We start from the raw sequence: 21,191 nt of genomic DNA on the forward strand, positions 1-21,191 counted from the left end.
TAACAAACCAATTAAAATTAGCCAAATATCTAAGACGCATGTACAAAAGATATACAAATTAAAACCATTTTAAAAGCAATGGATACCATAATTTGTCTGTGGATATACCATCTACATTCAGGAATGATTGTGAAATTAAATCCCAAGATAAAAACTGTACAGCATGGATTCTGAGCAACTCCCATTTCAAAGGCAGTCAGTCTTTCGCTCTCACACATTTAGTGTCTCTGGTGGGTTGAGAAGGGAAACACCGTGATATCTGTTAAGCAGAGGAAAAAAAACCTTTTAGTAAATATTCAAGATCACAGAAGAATTCATCTGCCCACCCCCCCAGGATTGGAGAAATGCTACTTTTATTTATTAGACTAATGAGCCTTTTCTGGATACTTCTCTTACTTTGAATGCTTGTACTTTTCCCGTATTGACTGTTGGGCATGCTGTGGTGCTCTGAGGTAGGTCTGGTGAAGGTCCATGAGACAAGGCTTAAGACTTTCTAGGGTATATCCAGTCTTTTGTACCAATGACTCAGGCTACAGAGAAGAGAAAAATGAGTTCTTAACAGCACAGGGCACTGACCATAAACGCACACATTTGACCTAAATGTTGGCATGATGTTTAATTTTTATTTTTAAGTATCATTTATATTCCAAATGTTGCCCCCAATTCTTCACCCTTTCCCCTCCCCTTTGCCTGAGAGAGTGAGTACCCCTCCACCCCCACATTTTAGCTCACTCCTTTTATTTTGACTGTTTACTTCCACTGCTAGCAGCAGATGGATGGCCCAGATTCTTGAAGCAGAGCTTTGAAATGCAAGTTTATGGCTAAGCTTTCTGCCCAAAGCAGGCCAATACTTGTGAAAGCAACTGTTGATACATACCCAACTTTGTCCTGTTACTGTATAGAGAGCTAAGTGAAAGGCAGCTCCAGCAATAAGTGATGGCAAATACTTGAGGTATGGGTCAGCATCTATCAAACTTAATTCTCCCAAAAACTGCAATGAAAAACAGTAACCCAAAAAAACTTTATAATTACACATAAGACTCAGACTTAGAGTCCTTGCTTCCCGTCTTGGGTACTCAGTGGTTCTCTATCAGCCCTGGAAAAATTAATGTTCTGCTCCATTTTCACTTTAATTCCCCCACCCCCACCTTAATAACCTAAAACATCTACTAAGATGTTCTCTTAAGCCACTAGTTAGTGCTTTTCCAGAATGGTCACCTTTGGGTATTCATTGGAAAATTCTCTCCTGGACCTCTCAGTCCCTATCGACGGACACCAAATACTTAAATCTCTTGCATGCCATTTTCATAAGCTAATGCCATGTGCATAGACTGTCACTATTACAGTATCACTTGTAATACAGAATAGACAATACACATAATTGTGTGTTTATCCAGTACATAGGCAGTTACATTTAATGCTTGTTCATTGATTCCTAAGTGCAGAGCCCGCAGATATAGACGGCTATAGGATGTTGTGTATTAGATCATAACTGTTTGAAAATACTTATCTCTTAAGCAGTGCCGTACGGCGAATCCAGGGCTTACCCCTAATCACAACCTAAAAACAAACCTCAAACTGGACTTACCATCGCTAAGCTTTCAACCTTGCAGTTTGCAGGCTGCAGGTGCAGGAAGTACTGGGTAAGGAACTGGTTTACTGTTGGTGCAGCCAAGTCAAAAGCAAGGACTTTCAATACTAGGTGCTCCATTCTCAAAACCTGCTTCTTTGAATAGGTATCGTCTGTAATATACACAAATTCCGCTACTTCTGGGGGGTATATTTCTTCAAACTTTCTATAACAAAAGAAGTTGTAAGTGAGTTTTTTCAAAAGGTCTTGTCTCAATCTGCATAGACTATAGACCTACTTCCATCAACCACATTCCTACTGACAGTTGACTGTCATCTCTAGCTAGATGATTAAAAACCAATTCAAAGGCCCAAATCACTATGGAAGGAAGATATTGCTCATACTCCAGAAAGTACTTTATTGTCAAAGAGCCACACTTTCAAACTCTGGTGTGATAAAATATGCTTGGTCTGCTCATTCAAGGCATGTGAAATCCAGATCTAAAAAGCTTTATATTTTAGATTAGAAAACAAATTCCACCCTCTACTCAGAATCACCCTACAGCTGTCCCTAAAGTTGTCAGTATTAAAACTGGGAGGTTGAAGAGATGGCAAAATGGTTAGAGCACTGGCTGGGACCCAGGTTCAATTCTCAGCACCCACATGATGCTCTTAACTGCATATAACACCAAGATGCCCTCTTTTGGCCTCAGCAGGTACCACACACGTGCTACAGATATACATGTAGGCAAAACACCTAATAATATAGTGGGGGGGAGGGGGGAGGGCAGAGGCAGTGAGGACTTACGAAGCTAGCAGCATAGCAGCTGTGCCCACAAGCTGAAGCTTTCCTCTTAACACAGACATGGAGGAGAGGAATCTATCAATGTAGTTCACAGCCAAATGCAAGGTCTCATTCTGGAGTTTATATTCTTCTCCCACTTCAACTAGCCAGTCCACAAGGATGGCCCGCATACTGTTCGTGATGTCTGGCTGCCTCTTCATATAACTCACTTTAGGTTTGCATTTAACCTGAAGAAAAACTCAGTAGTGTTAAAACTGTAATTAGGTTACTTCACCATCCAAAGATGCAATTAACATACACTATAATCTTAAGTTTAGCACTAGAGTAACTTGCTAGTAGTTAACAGGCACAACATTAGTCTCTTCACTTCACTTAGCCATTTTTAACGAACAGTCTTACCTCCATGTCCCTAAGGTATGTGTGAATATCTTCATGATAGTCAGGTACTTCATTAACATTCACTGGCTTTTCGTCTTCTTCCAAGACAATAGACATATCCATAGCATGTGGTGATTCTGTGTATGATATTGAAGCCAAAGTATTTATCTCTTCCAATTAAAAAGACCCTAATGGCAAAACAACTTAGAATATCTTATTCTGGTTTTAGGACTTCTGTCCTCATAGCTCTAGGATAATCTTAATCCCAGAAAAGAAATAAATGTATGAATATACATTAGTACATACTTAGTAACCAATAGGCTCCTAAGAGGACTGAAAATTGCCTTAAAGTGTCATCTTCCTCAAGGTGTGTAGATGATACAATGGTTTTTTCTGTTAGGACAAGTACTTAACAAAGTTTTTTTGTCTTGAGATATGGCAGATCCCACAGGTTGACACAGTCAAATCACAATGAGGGGAGTAACTAGAATCAGGTAAATAGCATGTATTAACAAATGTTAGTAAAGATACCATGTTATATGTTCAAACAGACTAACTATAATCTGTAAGGCACTTGGTGTTTGTTAAAACAGGATCTCATCCCGTGGGCCAGACTGGCCTGAAATTCACTCTGTAGCCTAGGCTAGCAATCTGCCTCCTGTGTGCTATTTACAGGCACTAATACACTCAGCTCTAGATTTTACCATTTAACTTATCTTGAGATGGGGGAATCTGTGTAATAAACTAAGTAAACTAAAGGAGCTGGGAAATGGCTTAGTGCAGAGCCTGCTGCATGAGCATGAAGATGTGGATTGCATTCCCAGACCACATAGAAGCTAGATGTTGTTGCATCATCTGTAAAACCCCGACCGGGAGAGGAAATAGGGTTGAACTACTCAGATCCCTGTAGCCTGATGTCTAGCCAAATCAGTGAGCTCTAACGAGACCTTTTAATCAAGAAATGAGATAGAAGTACTCTAGCCGACACATGTACCAGCGCAGGCAAGCATACCCCTTCCCCTGGCACACACATAGCATAAGGTAGTGACAGATACCAACATTTCTGGTTCCACACAGTGAGATCATACCAACTACAGAGTTGTCTACAGCAGCCATTCTGCCTTCCATGTGTCTGACCATTTAAAGGAATGGCAGATGTAATGTTTAAAACTAGGTTTTAACTGAAGTCTATTCTCCCAGCCAAACATTTATAAAAGTCAGATTAGGATAGTCATTTATGATCCAATTAAAATTGATGTAGGCTTGCAGTACCCTCCCTGCTGGTTAAGGATTTGAGTCCTTTTATAGGTCATTAGTCATGAGATCTGATATCCTTTGTAAGCCTGCCATAGTAATCTTAACTCACTGTGTTATGATCAGGTTAAGACAGTCTTAAAACTCAAAACATCACTAACTCAAATCAACTAACTAATTTCTTAGCCAAGCAAGGTACGGTGCTACAGGTCTGTAACCTAGAATTTGAAGGCTGAGGTAGGATGGTTTGAGTTCAAAATTAATCTGAGCTACAGATTGAGAGCCTGTCTCAAAAGGGAAGGCAAAGATTTGGTGGTGGTGGCACATGCCTTTAATCCCAGCACTCAAGGCCAGCCTAGTCTGTCTACAGAGTGAGTTTCAGAACAGTCGAGGATACTCATGGGGAATAAAAATGTCAGAAATAGGAAGGAAATAAGAGAGCAACTGGTAAAATAAAAAGCCACCTTACCAAAACTGCCATCCATTGGATAATCAAGAGGTACCAGTGGCTTTCTTGCTCCGGGTAAAGAGATAGCTGCATTAAAAGCCAGGGCATCTTCACACTGTGTTTCTTTATGCTCAGTTGGCCTCTTCTGAGTCTCTTCTGCTTCATCAACATGAATGGTGAAGGCAGGCTGTTTACTGACTGCTTTCCATGAAGAAACAGCAGCGGATTGCTCATCGTTTATAGGAAGGTCCTTAAGAGGCGCAACCTAAAGAGGAGGAATTTTTTAAATACAACTTTGCTTTAGGTATCAGCTTTTATTTTTAAATACTCTTAAGAAAAATATAAGGTGAAGAAACCTCTTTGTCATAGCCATTTCTACAAAGGCTATACATACAACGAATTGGAATTCCAAACTAATCAAAGACTAAAGTTAAGGGATAGAACTGATTCACAACTTTAGCCCCAGGGTGGAGCAAAACAGCAAGTCTGGGTAAAATGGCGGAATTTTCCAAGCAGAATACTTGCTTTATGTCCGTCCCTGAAGTAGTAATCTGCGAAGCAGATGGTGAGGGGGAAGGGATCTACATCCTATGGCAATGCCTGGTTTTAAAGTGGAGGAAAAGGTACACACACAGCTGGGAGAAGTCGACACGCAGGTGGTGTAGCTTTGACCCCGGGCATTTTTAGGAAGCCACTAGTGCAGAAGGGCAGTATACTCGGGTCAACAGGGCTCGTGGGGCTATTTGGTACTAGAAACGCCGGGACCTCGAAGGCTGCAGCCCGACTCCTCCTAGAAAGCTCGGCGTGCTTTCTGGCCCTCTCGGCTGCTAACCAGGACCGCTCCCGCCCGGCCCTCCCGACAGACCTCCGCGCCCTTTTACCCGCCGAGTCTTGGGCTTCTGCTGTGGCGCGAGTCCCCGCACGTTCCCGGCCTTCAGCGCCGCCTGCTCCCGCGGCTGCTGGGCAGGCGCCACTTTTTCGGGGTTGACATTCTCCTGGTCTTCCTGCTGCCGGGAGAGCAGGGCCGAGCCCGCCTCGCGACCCGACTGTCTCGAGTTGCCCGGCATCGCGGCTCTGGTCGGGATCTTCGGCGGCAGAGCGTGCACGGCGCCCGCCGCTCCCGGGCTGAGCGGGAGCCTGGCGGCCGAAGCGCGGAGCAGGCGCTGCAGGCGGGAGGAGCGCAGAGCCCAGGTGCCGCGAGCTGCGCGCCGCCCGCCGGCTGTTCTTGCAGTTCAAGTAGCCCGCGACTATTGAAATGGACCAATGAGAGCGGTCGGGACCCGTGACGTCACCAGAAGCGCCGGTCGCCGCGAGCAAAGGCCCGACGGGAATCTGGCAGGGCGGGAGCCTGAGGACGCGCCTGCGCAGAGAAGGGCGAGGCGAGCGGCAGCGTTCAGCAGCTCTACGCTCCTCAGTGGGTCGGTAACCTTAAAGGGTCCGGCCAGAGTTGCTGGGCGGACCAGCAAGCCCTCGGGGCCTTCAAGTGTCAGCATTTCCCTCAGCTAAGGGATGTAGCGACTCCCCCTGGTCGCTGGGTGGCGCCGAGGCAGGAGCGTAGGGACTCTGCTGACTAGCTGCTCCCTTATCAGGCACCCTACCAGAACACTCCTTTCTCTCCTGGTGCTGCCCAAACAACGCAAGGGAACTCTTGTTTACTAGTGCTTCCCTCTCCTGTATATATATTTTTATTTGTTTGTTTTTGAGACAGGGTCTCATAATGCAGTCCCAATTGTCCTGCAACTCACTGAGATCTGCCAGCCTCGGCCTCATGAGTTCTGTTCGAGACATTAAGGCACGTCACTATGCCTGGCATTGCAGTAAACTTTTCCCCACCGCTAATAAAGATGGATCAATTTAAAATGCCAACTTGAGCTCAAGTTGATACCAAGTGGTGTATTACAAGAAACACAAACGTCCATTAATTTTTTTAATCCTTGGTTGTGACATCAGACAAATAGTACACCATGAAGTTCCACTGACCCAAATAGATATTACATTTAGAAATGAAGTGCATGGTGGAACTTTAATCAGTGTTCCGAATCTCCAAATTCAAGTTGGTTCCAAGTCAGCTATGTAGCGAGAAGATGTCTCAAAAAGTAGGAAGAAAAAAGTGTTCATCAGAAAACAGGGCAGCCAGGAGGTGGTGGCCAAGCCATCCATCCAGGCAACTTAAGAGTCTGGTGGATCTCTTGTGAGTTCAAGGCCAGCCTGGACTACAGAGCTAGTTCCAGGTCAGCTACGAAAAGAAATCCTGTCTTGAAAACTAAACCAAAACACACACATACACACAAAGGGAGGGAGGGAAGGAGAGAGGGAGGGAGGGAGAAAAATATACATAAAACCTTACTATATGTGCCTTAAATGTTCACATTTAATATTTAAGAATTGTACATAAATATAATAAAATGTAATATTGTTTTCTGAAAAATTCATAATTACCCTTTGAAAACAAAAGACAGCTTATTTTTACAGTATTTTGAAACTTTCAATGCAATGCAATATTCCCCTAAAATGAATGATTAAAACTTCTGTTGCTTGTAAGTCTTCTTTTTCCCATCATGTATATGATAAAAAAAAAAAAAGACTTTTGTTATACTAGTGGGGGACATCTGTCCGAGGTCCCTCAGTCTGACCAGGCTCTGCTTGCTTCTCTGGCCGCAGGCTACAGCACTAAGCCGAATATTTCAGACTGCAAGAGGATCATGTCACCAAGGAAGAGAAATGGGAATCCATTCGAAATCCTAGAAAGAACATGGTAGGTTATTTCTACTTCCTGATAACACAGAGCCCAAGCCTCATAAAATACTAGCATAGTCTCTTAGTCATATATGCTTCACTTAAGTGATTTTTGAGTTTGCAGAACAGTCAGGAAGATGAAGTAATGTAAATATAAAGGCAAAATACATTATGAAGCATGAAAATATTATATATATACATATATATGTATGTATTCCAATTCTCAACATAGAAATTAAAATGCCACTTGCCAAAATGTCACTAATAACTCTTATAATCATCCTACTTATGTTGGTTTGCTTGGACTTTTGAGACAGGGTCTTCTGCTGTAGCCAAGGCTGGCTTGATCCCCTCTCAGACATCTGAGGGCCAAGAATTCAGACACTAGCCATCACACCCAGCTCCACTTGTGTTTTAAAAAGAAAAGTGTCTTCATTGTTGGACAACTCCAGTAAATAGGAACATCACTTACAGTTATAATATCATGGATATTTTATGTAGTAATTAAGCAAGCTGCACTGTTGGGCCTACCTTGCTTACCTTTCATGCTGCATCAAAGAAAGAAATCAGTGTGTTCTGGTCATAGCTGTCAAGAATCTCCAGGAGTACAGGTACTTTGGTTTTTACATTAGTGCCTTTGAACTTAAATTTATCTATGAAAAGATCAGTAATCATACCTAGAAAGAAAAACATTATTTCTTGTCATTGATTAGTTCTTTTTTAAATGATTTATTTATTTATAATGTATAAGTACACTGTAGCTGTCATCAGAAGAGGGCATCAGATCTCCTTACAGATGGTTGTGAGGCACCATGTGGTTCCTCAGATTTGAACATGGCCTCTGGAAGAGCAGTCAGTGCTCTTAACCACTGAGCCATCTCTCCAGCCTCCTTGACTAGTTCTTTTAACAATGAACGTGGCATTCTATTATCACCTGAAATTCCATTATTTAACATATAAGCCTAGAAAAGGTTATTGCTTTTAAAAACAGATATGTATGTGGGGAAGGTATGAAAAAACTCTGAAGATATAAATATTTGATAACCTTCCTAACAACAGGTTATAACTGTTGACTCAGACAAGTCACTGTCAGCCATTTTGAATCTCTGTTGGTGCACCCTACTTCACAGGAAGTGCTGTTCCATCAGGAGGAGGCTGCTGAGCTGAGGCACTCCACCTATAGCCTTACTGGGTGCAAATTACTTACTGGGTCAGGGAAAATTACTTCACCTTTGAGTTTTCCAGATGGAAAACAGGGACAACTCAAGCTGTCAATCATTTATACAAGACCCTTGAGGAAAGTATATTTTAGAAAGAGGAAAAGGAGACAAGGAATATATCATGGATGTATTGGTCCAATGGGACTGAATGCCACGCTTTTACAATAAAATATACAGGTGAATATGTGCACTAAGTGGAATTAAAAAAAGATGAGGAAAAGCCTCATGTCAGTTTAAATCAGATTTTGTCATGAAGTCAATCAGATTAAGACGGATTTTGCTGGTAACTGATTTACAAAAGTAAAACTTTAGCTTTTAAAGACGCTTTCTGGATTTTGGGATCACAGATGGGATGACGGATCTGCCACACCACCATGGAAGGATATTGTGAAAGAGACCGTGCTCACCATATAGAGAACAGTAAGGAATCAGCACTATTCATTAGTGAGAAAGTCTTGGGTGCATAATAAGTTCTGAAGGCAGGTTAGTGGACCGGTGTGGGCTGGTGAAACCAATCATGGTGGCAGCAGGCCTACCTTTCAGAGAGAAGGGCCTAATGAAGGCGTTGCCGCTAACTAGGTATGTGAGAGCAACCTTTACTCTCCTATTTCAACTGAAGATTATTGAAAATAAAATAGATGAAAATCATCTGCCTTGCAGAGCTGTTGCAATGGTTAAATATCTCATAAAAGATGGTGCAGTTTGCTACACACAATAGATCTTAGAGAAAGACTGTTATCAAAGCTTTTCTTAGTCTTCCCTCTCTCCATCTCGACCCTCCCTTCCCTGATCCCTTTCTCCTTCTTTCAGTACAATCTGTAACACACCCAACTTATCACCAAAGCAAACATCACATAAATATCCCTACTAATTTTTGCCCAAATAGATTAAATGCTGGATTTTTATAATAGCAATGGAACCTGAAAATCACTGTGAGAAAGTGAGGATGCCTAGGCTGTGTGGGTTGCAACACCTTTTCACTATATACATATATTGTCATGGTACAATTCCACTTTCACATTTATTTTCACTTTTAAAGTAAAAAGGTTAAGATGTAAGGCCACCCTGGCAAAATACACAAATATTCTGTACAATAAGCTGGTGCCACAGGGTCATGGCTGCTGTGATCTCTGCCTTGTTCCTTTCACAACTATTTGGCAAAAAGAGACAGACACCCCAGAGAACTGTTGAAAAGAAGCACAGCAGTGTTTTCTAGACAGGTACTCTCACCATAGAGTCTCTCAAGATGTGCAGGCTGCTTTTTGTATTCCTCTTGTAGATGATCTGCCTCTTCTAGAATACAGCGGTACTCTGGAATCAGAAAGTTTGTGTTTCCCTCATGAACCTGTAATTCCTTATTTAAAATAAAGAAAAAAATAGAAGCATCTTAGTGGCCAGATTATAAGTAGTGTAACATTATGTTCATGATCCCACTGATACACACCCTTACCTTCAAGGCATCAATTAACTGCACTTTCTTAGCCAGAAGCAACTGGTGCTCCAGCTTCGGGTGGATTAGCTTTAGAGTATGCTTGACTGACACCTCATTAATCTCTAGAAGAAGTTGGTTAGGCACAGTTAAGTCACTTTCACAAAAAACACTGCTTTTATAACTGTAAAAACACTGGAATGAACAAGTTTCCTTTTCTCACCGTATGATATGTTGAGATTAATTTTCCTTTTTGTAGCTTCTTTAGAAAGCACATCTTTTAGGATGGATATTGTAGAAATGTTGTCAGATTTAAAAACTCCTTCTCCTTTTCTACAAAATCAATATATTTTTAAAGAAAAACTGTAGGAGCAAGTGACCTCATATGTATATATCTTTAGCTATCGTTTAGGTTTTGTTTGCTTTTACATGATCTGTATCTATCATTAAGGTAAAGCATAAATATGTATTCTGACCTATGCCATACCAAGTCAGCTTCTGAATTCAAAACTAGAGATTCTATTACACATACACCTCTTAAGATGGGAATTTTTAAATACTTCATCTAAAACATTTTTCTTCATGGGCATTAATATTGCCAATAATTAACCTCATATATAAAGTGCATATAGAATTGCTTCTTTCTTTATACACACATATATTTTTCTTTACTCACACAAATAAATTGTATTTCTATATACTTTATTTGAGATATCTGATTTTTCAAGAACAGCATCTACTGCCACAATACGGTCTCAGGACCCTTAGTTTGCTTAGGAATCCCTATTTCTCATGCTGGGAAATGGAGCCCACTGGTAATCTCAGGAATCAGAACACCCCGCCAAAAATAAGGATAAATCATAAGATTCAAGCTGCACATTCAGATATTTGAGACATAATGAAAAATTTAAATCTATGAGTTATGAGAATTAACTAATTTTTAAAGATATAGAAAACAGTTTCAACAACATCATAGCAGAAAATGTCCCTAAGTTAGTCCAAGAAATGGCTATGCAGATACGGAGACAGTCAGAACGCCAAACAGACAAGGCCAGAAAAGAACAGCCCCTTACAGTACAGTTAAACCACTAAACATTTAGAACAAAGAAAATTCATTGCAAGAAGCAAGAAAGAATCATCAAAGCACATATACAGGCTGGTCACTAACAGCAGACTTCTCAAGGAAAACTTTAAAAAGCTAGAAAACTTAGAATTTTCAAGTTTTAAAAAGAATAACTGCTAACTGTCCGAATTCTCTAACTGAGTAATAATAGTTAAGCAGGAGAGAAAAGGGAAACACTAAAATACCACAAAATCAGCAGAAGGACAAGCAGTCATACACAGTCTTTAGTTATAGAACTGAGTATTAATTTCAATTTCCCAGTCACCAGCCAGAGACTAAAATGGATCTGGCAAAATGGGCTTTAAATCAAGACTACTCAGAAAAGATAAAAGACCTAGCTTCATATTCATTAAAGGAACAATCTGTAAAGAGGACAATATAATTTTAAACATACATGAACTCTATCTAAAAAAAAAAAAAAAACCCAGACATTAATAGAGGTAAAGTCACAGGTTAGCCCCATAAAGAGTAGCAGGAGATTTCAAGATCCCATTCTTATTGACTGACAGACCATCAGGGCAGAAAATAGAGACATCACAGATTTAGAACATTCCATCTAAAACTCTAGGAAATTATATTTATAATTCAAATTTTACCACAGATTTTATAGACATTATTGGGAAAGTATTAATCTTTACACATTCATCTTTACTAATAATATTTTACACACAATTTTATTTAATAGCTTCTGTTGAACATTATAGATTTTCAATTACATTATTTTGAAATTATTCCTGTCTTAAAACAAAGCATAGGGTAGGTATTTTATATGACAGTTTAACAAATAATGACTTTGATTTACCTGTATACACACTCGAGTTGTGTATCCAGGAAGGTATTCTGAAAGTAAAATGTTGCACACTCCCCTGCTGGAGGCTTTTCAGGAACTTCAGGCAGGCAGAACACCACCCAGGAGTGAACTTCAGCAAAGCTGAACTGTCCTGTTAGAGTCAATGTGTTCATGGGCCTGCAGGTTAACAGTAGAGGCATATGTTTGTGTGGACCAATGAAAAACTATACATATACATTTATAAGCAGAATTTCAAATACAGCTAAACATTTTGTCCTATTCATTTTTAAACTTTTAAGCAGGGGCTCTCCTCATAGCCCAGAAACTCACTACATACACCAGGCTAACAAAAAGCAGGTCAGTCTTCTTGCATGAATCTCCCAAGTGCTAGACAGAGTTACAGGCATGAGCTACCACTGTCAGATTTAAATAAACACTTTTTTTAAAAAGCTTTCTAAAATTAATCTACACATGAAACAAATGAACATTTTTAATTTTCTAGAAATTAAATGCCTGTCTATTCCTATACTTGCTTGTGATAGGGGTCTAGTTGGGTGATGTAAATAGCTTCTCTGTTCATCAGAACATGCTTTAAAGATTAAATTGAGATTATTCAAGTTGATTTGCTTGTTTGAAAATTCATCTGGTATCTGCATTATACAGACCACAAAATGTATGAGTCACTTCAGGAAAATAACTAATTGTGAATCCCAGCAGCTGGGCTTGAGGTAGGGCAGGCACAGATTTGAGTATTTATTCTTTCTAGTTGTGACCCAGTGACAAGTTACGAACCAACCAGTACCTTCTACCTTTCCTGAATTTATTTAAACAACTTCTATTAGTTACTATAATGAAGTAAAGGAGGAACTGAAAAATAAATCAGAGCCAGGAGTGGTAGCCCACATATGTAATCCCAGCACTTTGAAGGCTGAGCCAGTTAGCTCTGGATTAAGACCCAGTCTGGGCTACAGATTATGAATCTATCTTCAAAACATAATAATCAGTCAATCAAACAAAAAGAGCTTAAAAGGCAAGAGGATAATTATGAAGAACTAAAAAATTGCAAAGCTTTGGAAGGGAATGTTCACAAGCAACTCAATGGGATACAGAATCAAGCTAGGAATCAAAAGCTAGAAGGGACTCTCGAGATCTGTTAGAGCAATCCTCTCATCTGCAGATGGAAACCTACAACCCAGAGAACAAATCACATAGGAATACAATAGAACGGAGTCTCTGATTGCCAGTGTACACTTCCGTGGTGATGCTGGGTCCATTAATGTTAACCTTGGCTTTTAAACCAAGAATACAACCAAAAAGAATCTATTTCTCAGCAAACCTGGTGGCCACATATGTAATTCCAGCTATCTGGAAGGATTGCAAGTTTAAGACTAGCCAGGGCAACCAAGTGAGTCCCTGTCTCAAAATAAAAGATATGAAAAGTCTCAGGATACAGCTCAGTAATAATTACCTGCCTCACAGGAGGCCCCAGGCTTTATATAAAACAGAAAAAACAAAAAGGAGAGAGAAAAAGGAATTCTTTTTAATGTTTCCCAGAAGATTCCTAATACAATTTCCCCTCTTATCATACTCCAACTGTACACCCTTTATCATGAAGGCTGCATCAGAAAGAACACGGCTTTGGCTTCTCAGTACAACTCTGGTACTTGTATCAAAGAGTGGGCTACTTTCCCAAGCCTCTACTTCCCACTTCCAAAACAGAGATGTAACCTGTCTTTAAGAACCAAGTGGTGAGGCTGGAGAGGTGGCTCAGCAGGTAAGAGAGCACCAGCTGCTCTTCCAGAGGACCAGGGTTCAATTCACAGCACCCACACGGCAGCTCACACCTGTCTGTAACTCCAGTGCCAGGGCTTCTGATACCTTCACAAAGACATCCATGCAGCCAAAATATCAATGAACAAAAAATAAATTATATATTAAAAAAGGAATCAAGTGGTAAGCTTGTGGGCATAACTTGGCTCCTGAATGCTCACACTTACAGTAGTCATGACAACCTGCACAAAACGGGGCCATTTCTATCTTGTCAAGGAACAAGGAGTTGCTCACGGGGCCCCAACCGGGCCCCATCCCTCCCTAAGGATACAGGAAAAGTTTAAGTTCAATGAGCAAGGTAACCATGCTCTGTAAACAGCCCTAATGAACTTAACCTGACCACACAAAGAGATAAGAGGATAGAATGCGAATAGGAGGTGGGGCAGTTGGGGAAGGGAGGGGAACTAGCAGGCAAGGGAAAATATGATTAAAATGTATTAGGAACATTATAAAACTTTCACTATAAACCCAAATATATGTTAAAGTAATATATGCTAACAAAGCTTTTTTAAATAATAGAAAATATACAAGCACCTGGCAAAACACATCACAAAGTATTAAGTCATCTCTCTTTCCTTTCCTTTTTCTTTTGCTTAATCCTATGTTGTCCCCAAAGCCTCCTAGCATGAAGACGCTGGCATCAGAAATATCAGGAACTATTCCAGGTGACTCATGGTGCAGCAGACAGGAGGATGGTGTTAGGTTAGCACATGCCGGCTGTTCATGGGGACCGCTGTGCCATCTAAAGCTAAACACTGTTTGCTCTCCACAGGCACCTAAGGAAACTTGCTATTCCACCCATCTCAGAATGGCAACAGACAGGGAAGTCTAACTCAACACAGCTTCCAAGATAAGACAAAGCACCTTGTATTTATTAGACATACTAAAGCCAGAGCTAATTATTAAACATTCTAATAAGTTTTTTTTTAAACTTTTAAATGTTGCCATAACTACCAGATATACAATGTAACATTTAGCTGTTAAGAATGGAATTGTGAAGTCTGCAGGTAAACGGATGGAGCCAGAAAACAACCATCTCCAGTGAGATACCCAGATCCAGAAAGACAAATATGACATTTTCTCTCATATGTGGATGTTCACTTTTATGCGTTAGACCTGTATGTTTCTCTCTGGTACTCAGACATCAGATGGCTAGCAAGAGATCGGGCAGGAAGAGGGGATCTTCAAAGGGAGAGGAAATAAAATAGTGTTACAAAGGATTAGAGCAGGAGTGGAGGATTTGAGGGCAGTTGGGAGAAGGGAAAAATATGACCAACATATATTGTATGAAATTATCAAAGAATAAATAAAACTTCTAAATAGTAAAAATAAAAATATTAAATTTTGTAAAAATGTTTAAAAATAATAAACACACAAACAAATAAACAAATGTAGGCATGAGTTGGTGAGATGGTTCAGCAGGTAAAACACTCCTGCCAAGCCTGACAAGCTGAGTTCACTCCCTTAGACTCACACAGTGGAGAGGGCCACCTTCCTAAAGCTGTCAGCCGACCTCGACATTCGCCCCTGCTCACCCACACACAACACATACCAATGCACATGCACAATACAGTTAATAAAACGGAACCAAAATAAAAGTGAAGGCAGGCTTGTCTGAATGACGTAGTATCTTACAAATACACCACTCTTCCCAGCTCTATACCTGTCGTGGTCAATAAAGTGAGATCTTTGATGGAGCGATAGAGGTTTGATGTGGTATTGGCGAACCTGACAGGTTTTCGGTTGGATTCTTGGAGTCACATATGCCTGGAGTGTGCCATACTGGCCTTCAATTGAACGAATCTGATAACGTAAAAGGAAAAAGGATGAGTTCGCAGCATAAATATACTTTCAGATGTTCACTTAGGCACTGAATGCTTCTGTGCAGTCTGTCATGAGAGTACGGGAAAACGCAAATGGTTTTGGCAGTCCTTAACAGCATCAATCATCCTCCCAGGTATCTTCAGTTTATCTGTCCCACACTCATCACTCCACGGTCCCACACTCATCACTCCACGGTCAGACATTCATTCTGTATGTCCGAAGGATGCGTGCACAATATACTTAAATATTCACAAGAAAAAGTAATAAAAACTGGGCATTTCTGCCAAATAAAAAAGCAAATTCTTGAAATAACTAAAACTAAATTAAAATTCTCCATTTTTTCTCAGAACTGGGGATTATACAGAGGCATTGTTACAAGTCTGTTCACAGAAATAAATGTTTCCAGGAAATAATGTAGAGAGCATATTATAAGCAGTTACACCTGGACTGGAATATTCTTCCAGGATATTTTATATGGCTGGGTGACTTACTAAACTGTGAAGACAGACTATCAGGGTAATGTGACCTGTCCTGCCGGCTCCCTCTCATGCCTCAAAAGGAACTTCTGTACTCGAGATCTTCCTTCATGGAGAAAATAATTTTTTATCTAAGTGTTAAATATAAATTAATGTTTACAAGAAAATTCTTTGCAAGTATGGGAAGGAGAAAGGTTCAGTTTTAGCAAAGACGATGAATAAGAAGACAGAAAAAGTTATAGTGGCATGACAACATGGGGACGGAGGCAGGCAGATCTCTGTGAGTTCAAGACCAGCCTTGTCTACATAGTGAGTTCCAAGACTATACAGAGAGACCAATCTCACAAAACCAGACCAAACAAATAAGGAAAAATAATTCTACAACATGAAAAGGAGGACAAAGATGCAAGTTCCTTAAAATCTGACTCCTCAGCCATCTAGACAACTGTTCATTTGTTTGGCTGCATTCACGTACAAGCCGAATGCATGGGACTCTGCTAGATTAGACATCTCTCTCCTTTCTCAGTGCTCCTCCAACTACTATTATCTCCTTCCTGCTCTTGCTCACTTACGCTTCTCCCTCACTGTATGCCCTCTGCCACGCCATGGCACAGTTCTTTCCTTACCTTTCTTCCTCCTATCATCGTGTCTCTGTGTGTGTGTCCACATTTTATGTTTTTCTTGAATCTCTTCTATGCCAAAAGACACTGTAATAAATTGAAGAAGTGTCCCCCAAAGGCACTGGGGGCCTTCTGGGAAGTGACTGTGTGGTGGTTTTAATAGGAATGGCCCTCACAGACTCATGTGTTTGAATGCTTGGCCCATAAGGAGTGGCACTATTAGAAGTTTGAGTAGGTGTGGTTTTGTTGGAGGAAATTTGTCACTGTGGGAGCGAGCTTTGAAGTATCATATGCTCAAGCACACACAGTCTCCTGTTCCCTGTGGATCAAGATACAGAGCTCTCAGCTCCTCCAGCACCATGTCTATCTGTGCGCTGCCGTGCTTCCCACCATGGTGATAATGGACAAAACCTCTGAACCTGTGAGCCAGTGCCAGTTAAATGAATTCCTTTGTAAGAAGTGCTGTGTGCTGTCTCTTCACAGCAATAGAAGCCCTAGGACAGACTGGATCGTAAAAGTTCTGACTAATCAACAAGATTGATCCCTGGGTGGATTCCTAGTTTGACAGAATTACTGGCAAGTAGTGGAAATGTCTGTAGGTGGTACCACACTACAGGAAGAAGCATACCAGGTGTGTGTCTCTGTTGGTCACTGTGCTTCCTGGCCAGTGAGGTAAGCGTCTGCACCACAGCATGCCTTTCTCTACATGGAAGCCTCTGAAACTGTCAACCAGAATACACCCTTCTTTTTAAAATTGCTCTCAGTTGTGGTAACGAGAAACTAACCAGCAGAGAAAGATCAACTTGTCCATTTTAACAGTTGCCAACATCCACTGATTCAACGCCAAACGAGTGTTCCCTGTGGTTCTACCTTGACCCCTCCACAAACACTGTTTTAGCTTACTACATACATGTCTGTGTGTATACTACTGTGACTTTACTGCTGCTACCTAGATTCTCCTACATGTTCTCCAACATGGTAGCGACAGTTATTTTCCCACTAACTTCTACTCATTCCTGTTTCCACTGATGACCTTCTGTAATATTTTTTGACAGACTGTTAGACAAATAGAAATTGCTCCTTAGAAGTCCTTAAAGAGGCAGTGCTTTTTTTATTCACTGAACAAGGGATCTTTATAACAATACAGAGATTGTCTTTATATTTTATCTATTATCGGGAAAACAATTACATTTTCTTATTTATCAATGACTAAACTAGGTTCATATTTACTTATTATATATTGCATGGGATAAGCGTATACTAGGGTCAAACCCAGTGGCTCAGACATGAAATTCCAGGACTCAGGAATCTGAGGCAGAAAGCTCTCAGGTTACAAGCCAGCCTGCAGCACAGAGTGAATTTGAGGCTGGCCAGGACAAACTTGTCTCTAACCAAAAACCAAAACATGGTCTGGAGGCACTTTCCTTGCATGTACATGGCCCTAGATTCCACCCCCCCCCCATATTACAAAGAAAGAAAATAAGAAAAAAAGAAAGAAGGAAAGAAAGAATCCATTTAATGTTTTTAATTTTTTTTCTAGATGGAACCAGTGTGTCAACACAAATTTTTAACATATTAAATCAAAAAAGTAATAAAAATCTGATGAAAGTTTGAAATGGGCTGTATTCATAGAAAGGTCCTGCCTTTCTTCTTCTTCCTTCTTTATCCCTTTCTTTTCTTCTTGCCATCCCTCCACTTTTTTCCCTCTCCATTCCCCATTATTTGAGCCCAGATATCTCTCTGTAGCCCAAGATGGCCTTGAACTCACCTGGCTTCTATTTTTTTTTTCTTTCATAATTTTCCTGGAGCTCTTTTCAGGCATTATTTTTCCCTTTTTGAATTTAATATTACTATGCTCAACTTTTGAAAAAGAACATTGCTTTTCAAATGTACTGAATCTTGCTTGGTGACATATGATCTTGTTTAATTAGGACACTTATAAAATATGTCTACATAAATATATTTTTCTAGAAATAATAAATTTAAAATTTTTTCATTCAGAATTTTACACAGAGCAAAATCAAATGTTTGGAGGGGAAAGGAATTCCTGAAAATAGTAGGAAAGTCCCGTGTGCAGCATCTTGTCAAAACAACTCTGAGCTTCAAAGCATCAGGAATACCAAGAAAGGGATCATACAGACCTTAATTCAGATCTCAATAGTGTGTCAAAAAATAAAAAAAAAGTCTCATACTCTAAAAAATAATCCAGTGTATGCTATCCTCAGTATTTAATTGTTAAAATACCATTATATTACTCAAGAAAAAGTATACGGCTGGGGATGTACCACGGAGCTTGTATCCTACCATGCATAAAGCCCTGGTTTAGTCCCCCACTATAAGACGGTGACTAAAACAGCCTTCACCAGACTAGAAGGCAATAATTTTCCTGTGTGTGTTGTTGTCGCTTTGTTTCTTATATAGGTTCTCTTTTATGTGGTCCTGGCTGTTATGGAACTCACTGTGCAGATCAGACTGGCCTTGAACTCATAGAGATCCTCCTGCCTCTCTCTCCTAAGCACTAGGATTAAAGGTGTGTGTCACTAGGCCTGGGAATAAAGGTAATAAACAACTAGAAACCAACCAGCAAAATCTAAACACTAGGAAAATACAGTGACTACACAATTCCAGTAATTCTGTTATACTTAAACCATAAATAGATGCATATATAGAAGTGGATCAGAATTTAAACATTATACTTGATAGTAATAATAATTGTCCAATTTTGATTGAAAATAGTATTATATGTTTTTTAAAAAGAGCACTCACTTTTTAAAATATGCTAAAATATTTACAAGTAAAATATAAATCCACTGTATTTGCTTCAGAATGATTTTAGGTGACAAGTGACGTAAAACAAGATTGCTGTGGCTTAATTGCCATGCCTTACATGCTTGGACTTTCCAGAAACCAGCAAAGCCAGGCATGGTGCAAACATCTGTAATCCCAGCACTCTGGACACTAACTGCCAAAGTCCAAACTCAGCCTGGGATACAACATGAGACCAAACTTAGTCCCCATTACCCATCCCCTGACAAAAGGAGAGAAAGCTAGAAAAGAAAGTTCCTGTTGGAGGGGACTCCCAGAACAATAGCTCCAGAGGTTACTGACTGAGCATTGAGAACAGGGGCAGTGCCCAGGATAAACTAAAACCCCACTGACCATTCCAAAGATGTCACTTCAGACACTCATTTCACAGAGAATTCCAGTGCAGTGGAATGCCATCATATGACAGACACACCTAAGGAAAAGGAAGTCCAAACACTCAGAAATAAAGGTAGTTAGTCTGGAGTGGTGGGTGAGTGCATGGCACACACATGCACACACACACACACACAGACACACACAGAGAGACACACATGCACACACAGACACAGAGACACACAGACAGACACACACATGCACACAGACACATGCACACACACACACACACACACACACACACACACACACACAAACACACACACACACACAGACTCACATACCCAAAGTTATACCCCAAACTTCTGAGACTTGTTCTTGAACACCAAAACCAAAAATAAAGAAATAAAAAATTCCTAGCAATTTTACCTTGAGCTCCAGCCTGGTGGTATTTGCCTGGCACCGATAAGTGGCAAGAAGAAAGTTGTCATTTGTCTGGAAGAATTTAAAGTTAAGACACAACAAAATGCCATTAATAAGCGTTTGCTATTTACTTGAATAATGCTCACTTTAAAAAAAGAATTGGGAGCAGCGAAGAAGGCGGTGAGGAGGGCACACACTGACAGTGACAGCCATGTGGGGATGACTGTTGTCTTCTTGCTTTTTAAAAATAGTTCAATTTCCCAAAATTTCTTAAGAACCCATAGTCCAGTGAACCTGGTTTAATGTGGAGATCTTTGATCCACTTACACTTGAGCTTTGTACAAGGAGATAAGAAAGGGTCTATTTTCATTCTTCTGCACACTGAGTGCCAGTTGGACCAGCACCATTTGTTGAATAGGCTGTCCTTTTTCCATTGAATGTCTACAGCTCCTTTGTCAAAAATCAGGTGACCATATATGTGAGGGCTCATTTCTGGATCTTCTATTCTATTCCATTGATCCACGTGCCTATTTATGTACCAGTACCATGCAGTTTTCAGCACAATTGCCTTGTAATACAGCTTGAGGTCAGGGATAGTGATTCCCGCAGATGTTTTCTTGTTGTTGAGGATGGATTTCGATATTCTAGGTCTTTTGTTATTCCAAATGAAATTGCACATTACTCTTTCCAACTCAGTGAAGAATTGGGTTGGAATTTTGATGGGGATTGCATTGAATCTGTAGACTGCTTTTGGTAGGATGGCCATTTTTTAAATGTTGATCCTTCCAATCCATGAGCATGGGAGATCTTTCCATTTTCTGAGGTCTTTCTTGATTTCCTTCTTTAGAGGTTTGAAGTTCTTGTCATACAGGTCCTTCACTTGCTTAGAGTCACACCAAGGTATTTCATAGTTTTTTTTTATTATTGTGAAGGGTATCTTTTCCCTAATTACTTTCCCCATCTGTTTGTCCTTTGAATATAGGAAGGCTACTGATTTGTTTGAGTTAATTAGATGAGAAAGTAGGGAAAACCTTAGAACTCATAGACACAGGAGAAAATTTCCTAAACAGAACACCAATAGCTCGAGCTCTAAGGTCAAAGATTGACAAATGGAACTTAATGAGACTG

At 40.2% G+C, this 21,191-nt stretch overlaps 2 protein-coding genes across 2 annotated transcripts in view; both read right to left on the reverse strand.

Moving 5' to 3' along the window:
* Positions 1–210: 210 nt before the first annotated feature.
* Positions 211–5,521, reverse strand: CCNA2 (cyclin A2; the record flags this gene model as incomplete). The annotated part of the gene is made up of 8 exons (XM_080929590.1): positions 211–259; positions 397–530; positions 878–991; positions 1,589–1,796; positions 2,378–2,601; positions 2,774–2,889; positions 4,476–4,719; positions 5,336–5,521. The coding sequence occupies 8 exons, from the start codon at positions 5,519–5,521 to the stop codon at positions 211–213; spliced, it is 1,275 nt and encodes a 424-aa protein (XP_080785716.1).
* A 1,213-nt stretch (positions 5,522–6,734) lies between these two features.
* BBS7 (Bardet-Biedl syndrome 7) overlaps positions 6,735–21,191 on the reverse strand; it is a 36,445-nt gene continuing 21,988 nt past the window's right edge. The window contains exons 13-20 of the mRNA XM_080929558.1: positions 20,070–20,135; positions 15,246–15,385; positions 11,765–11,929; positions 10,063–10,172; positions 9,861–9,964; positions 9,641–9,764; positions 7,731–7,867; positions 6,735–7,195 (exon numbers count right to left, since the gene is read on the reverse strand). Of these exons, the coding sequence (XP_080785684.1) occupies positions 7,734–7,867; positions 9,641–9,764; positions 9,861–9,964; positions 10,063–10,172; positions 11,765–11,929; positions 15,246–15,385; positions 20,070–20,135 (843 nt within the window). The 3' untranslated portion in view covers positions 6,735–7,195; positions 7,731–7,733. The remainder of the gene's footprint in view (positions 7,196–7,730; positions 7,868–9,640; positions 9,765–9,860; positions 9,965–10,062; positions 10,173–11,764; positions 11,930–15,245; positions 15,386–20,069; positions 20,136–21,191) is intronic.

This window comes from Micromys minutus, assembly GCF_963924665.1.
Source record: "Micromys minutus genome assembly, chromosome: 15".
In the NCBI taxonomy this organism is placed as follows: domain Eukaryota; kingdom Metazoa; phylum Chordata; class Mammalia; order Rodentia; family Muridae; genus Micromys; species Micromys minutus.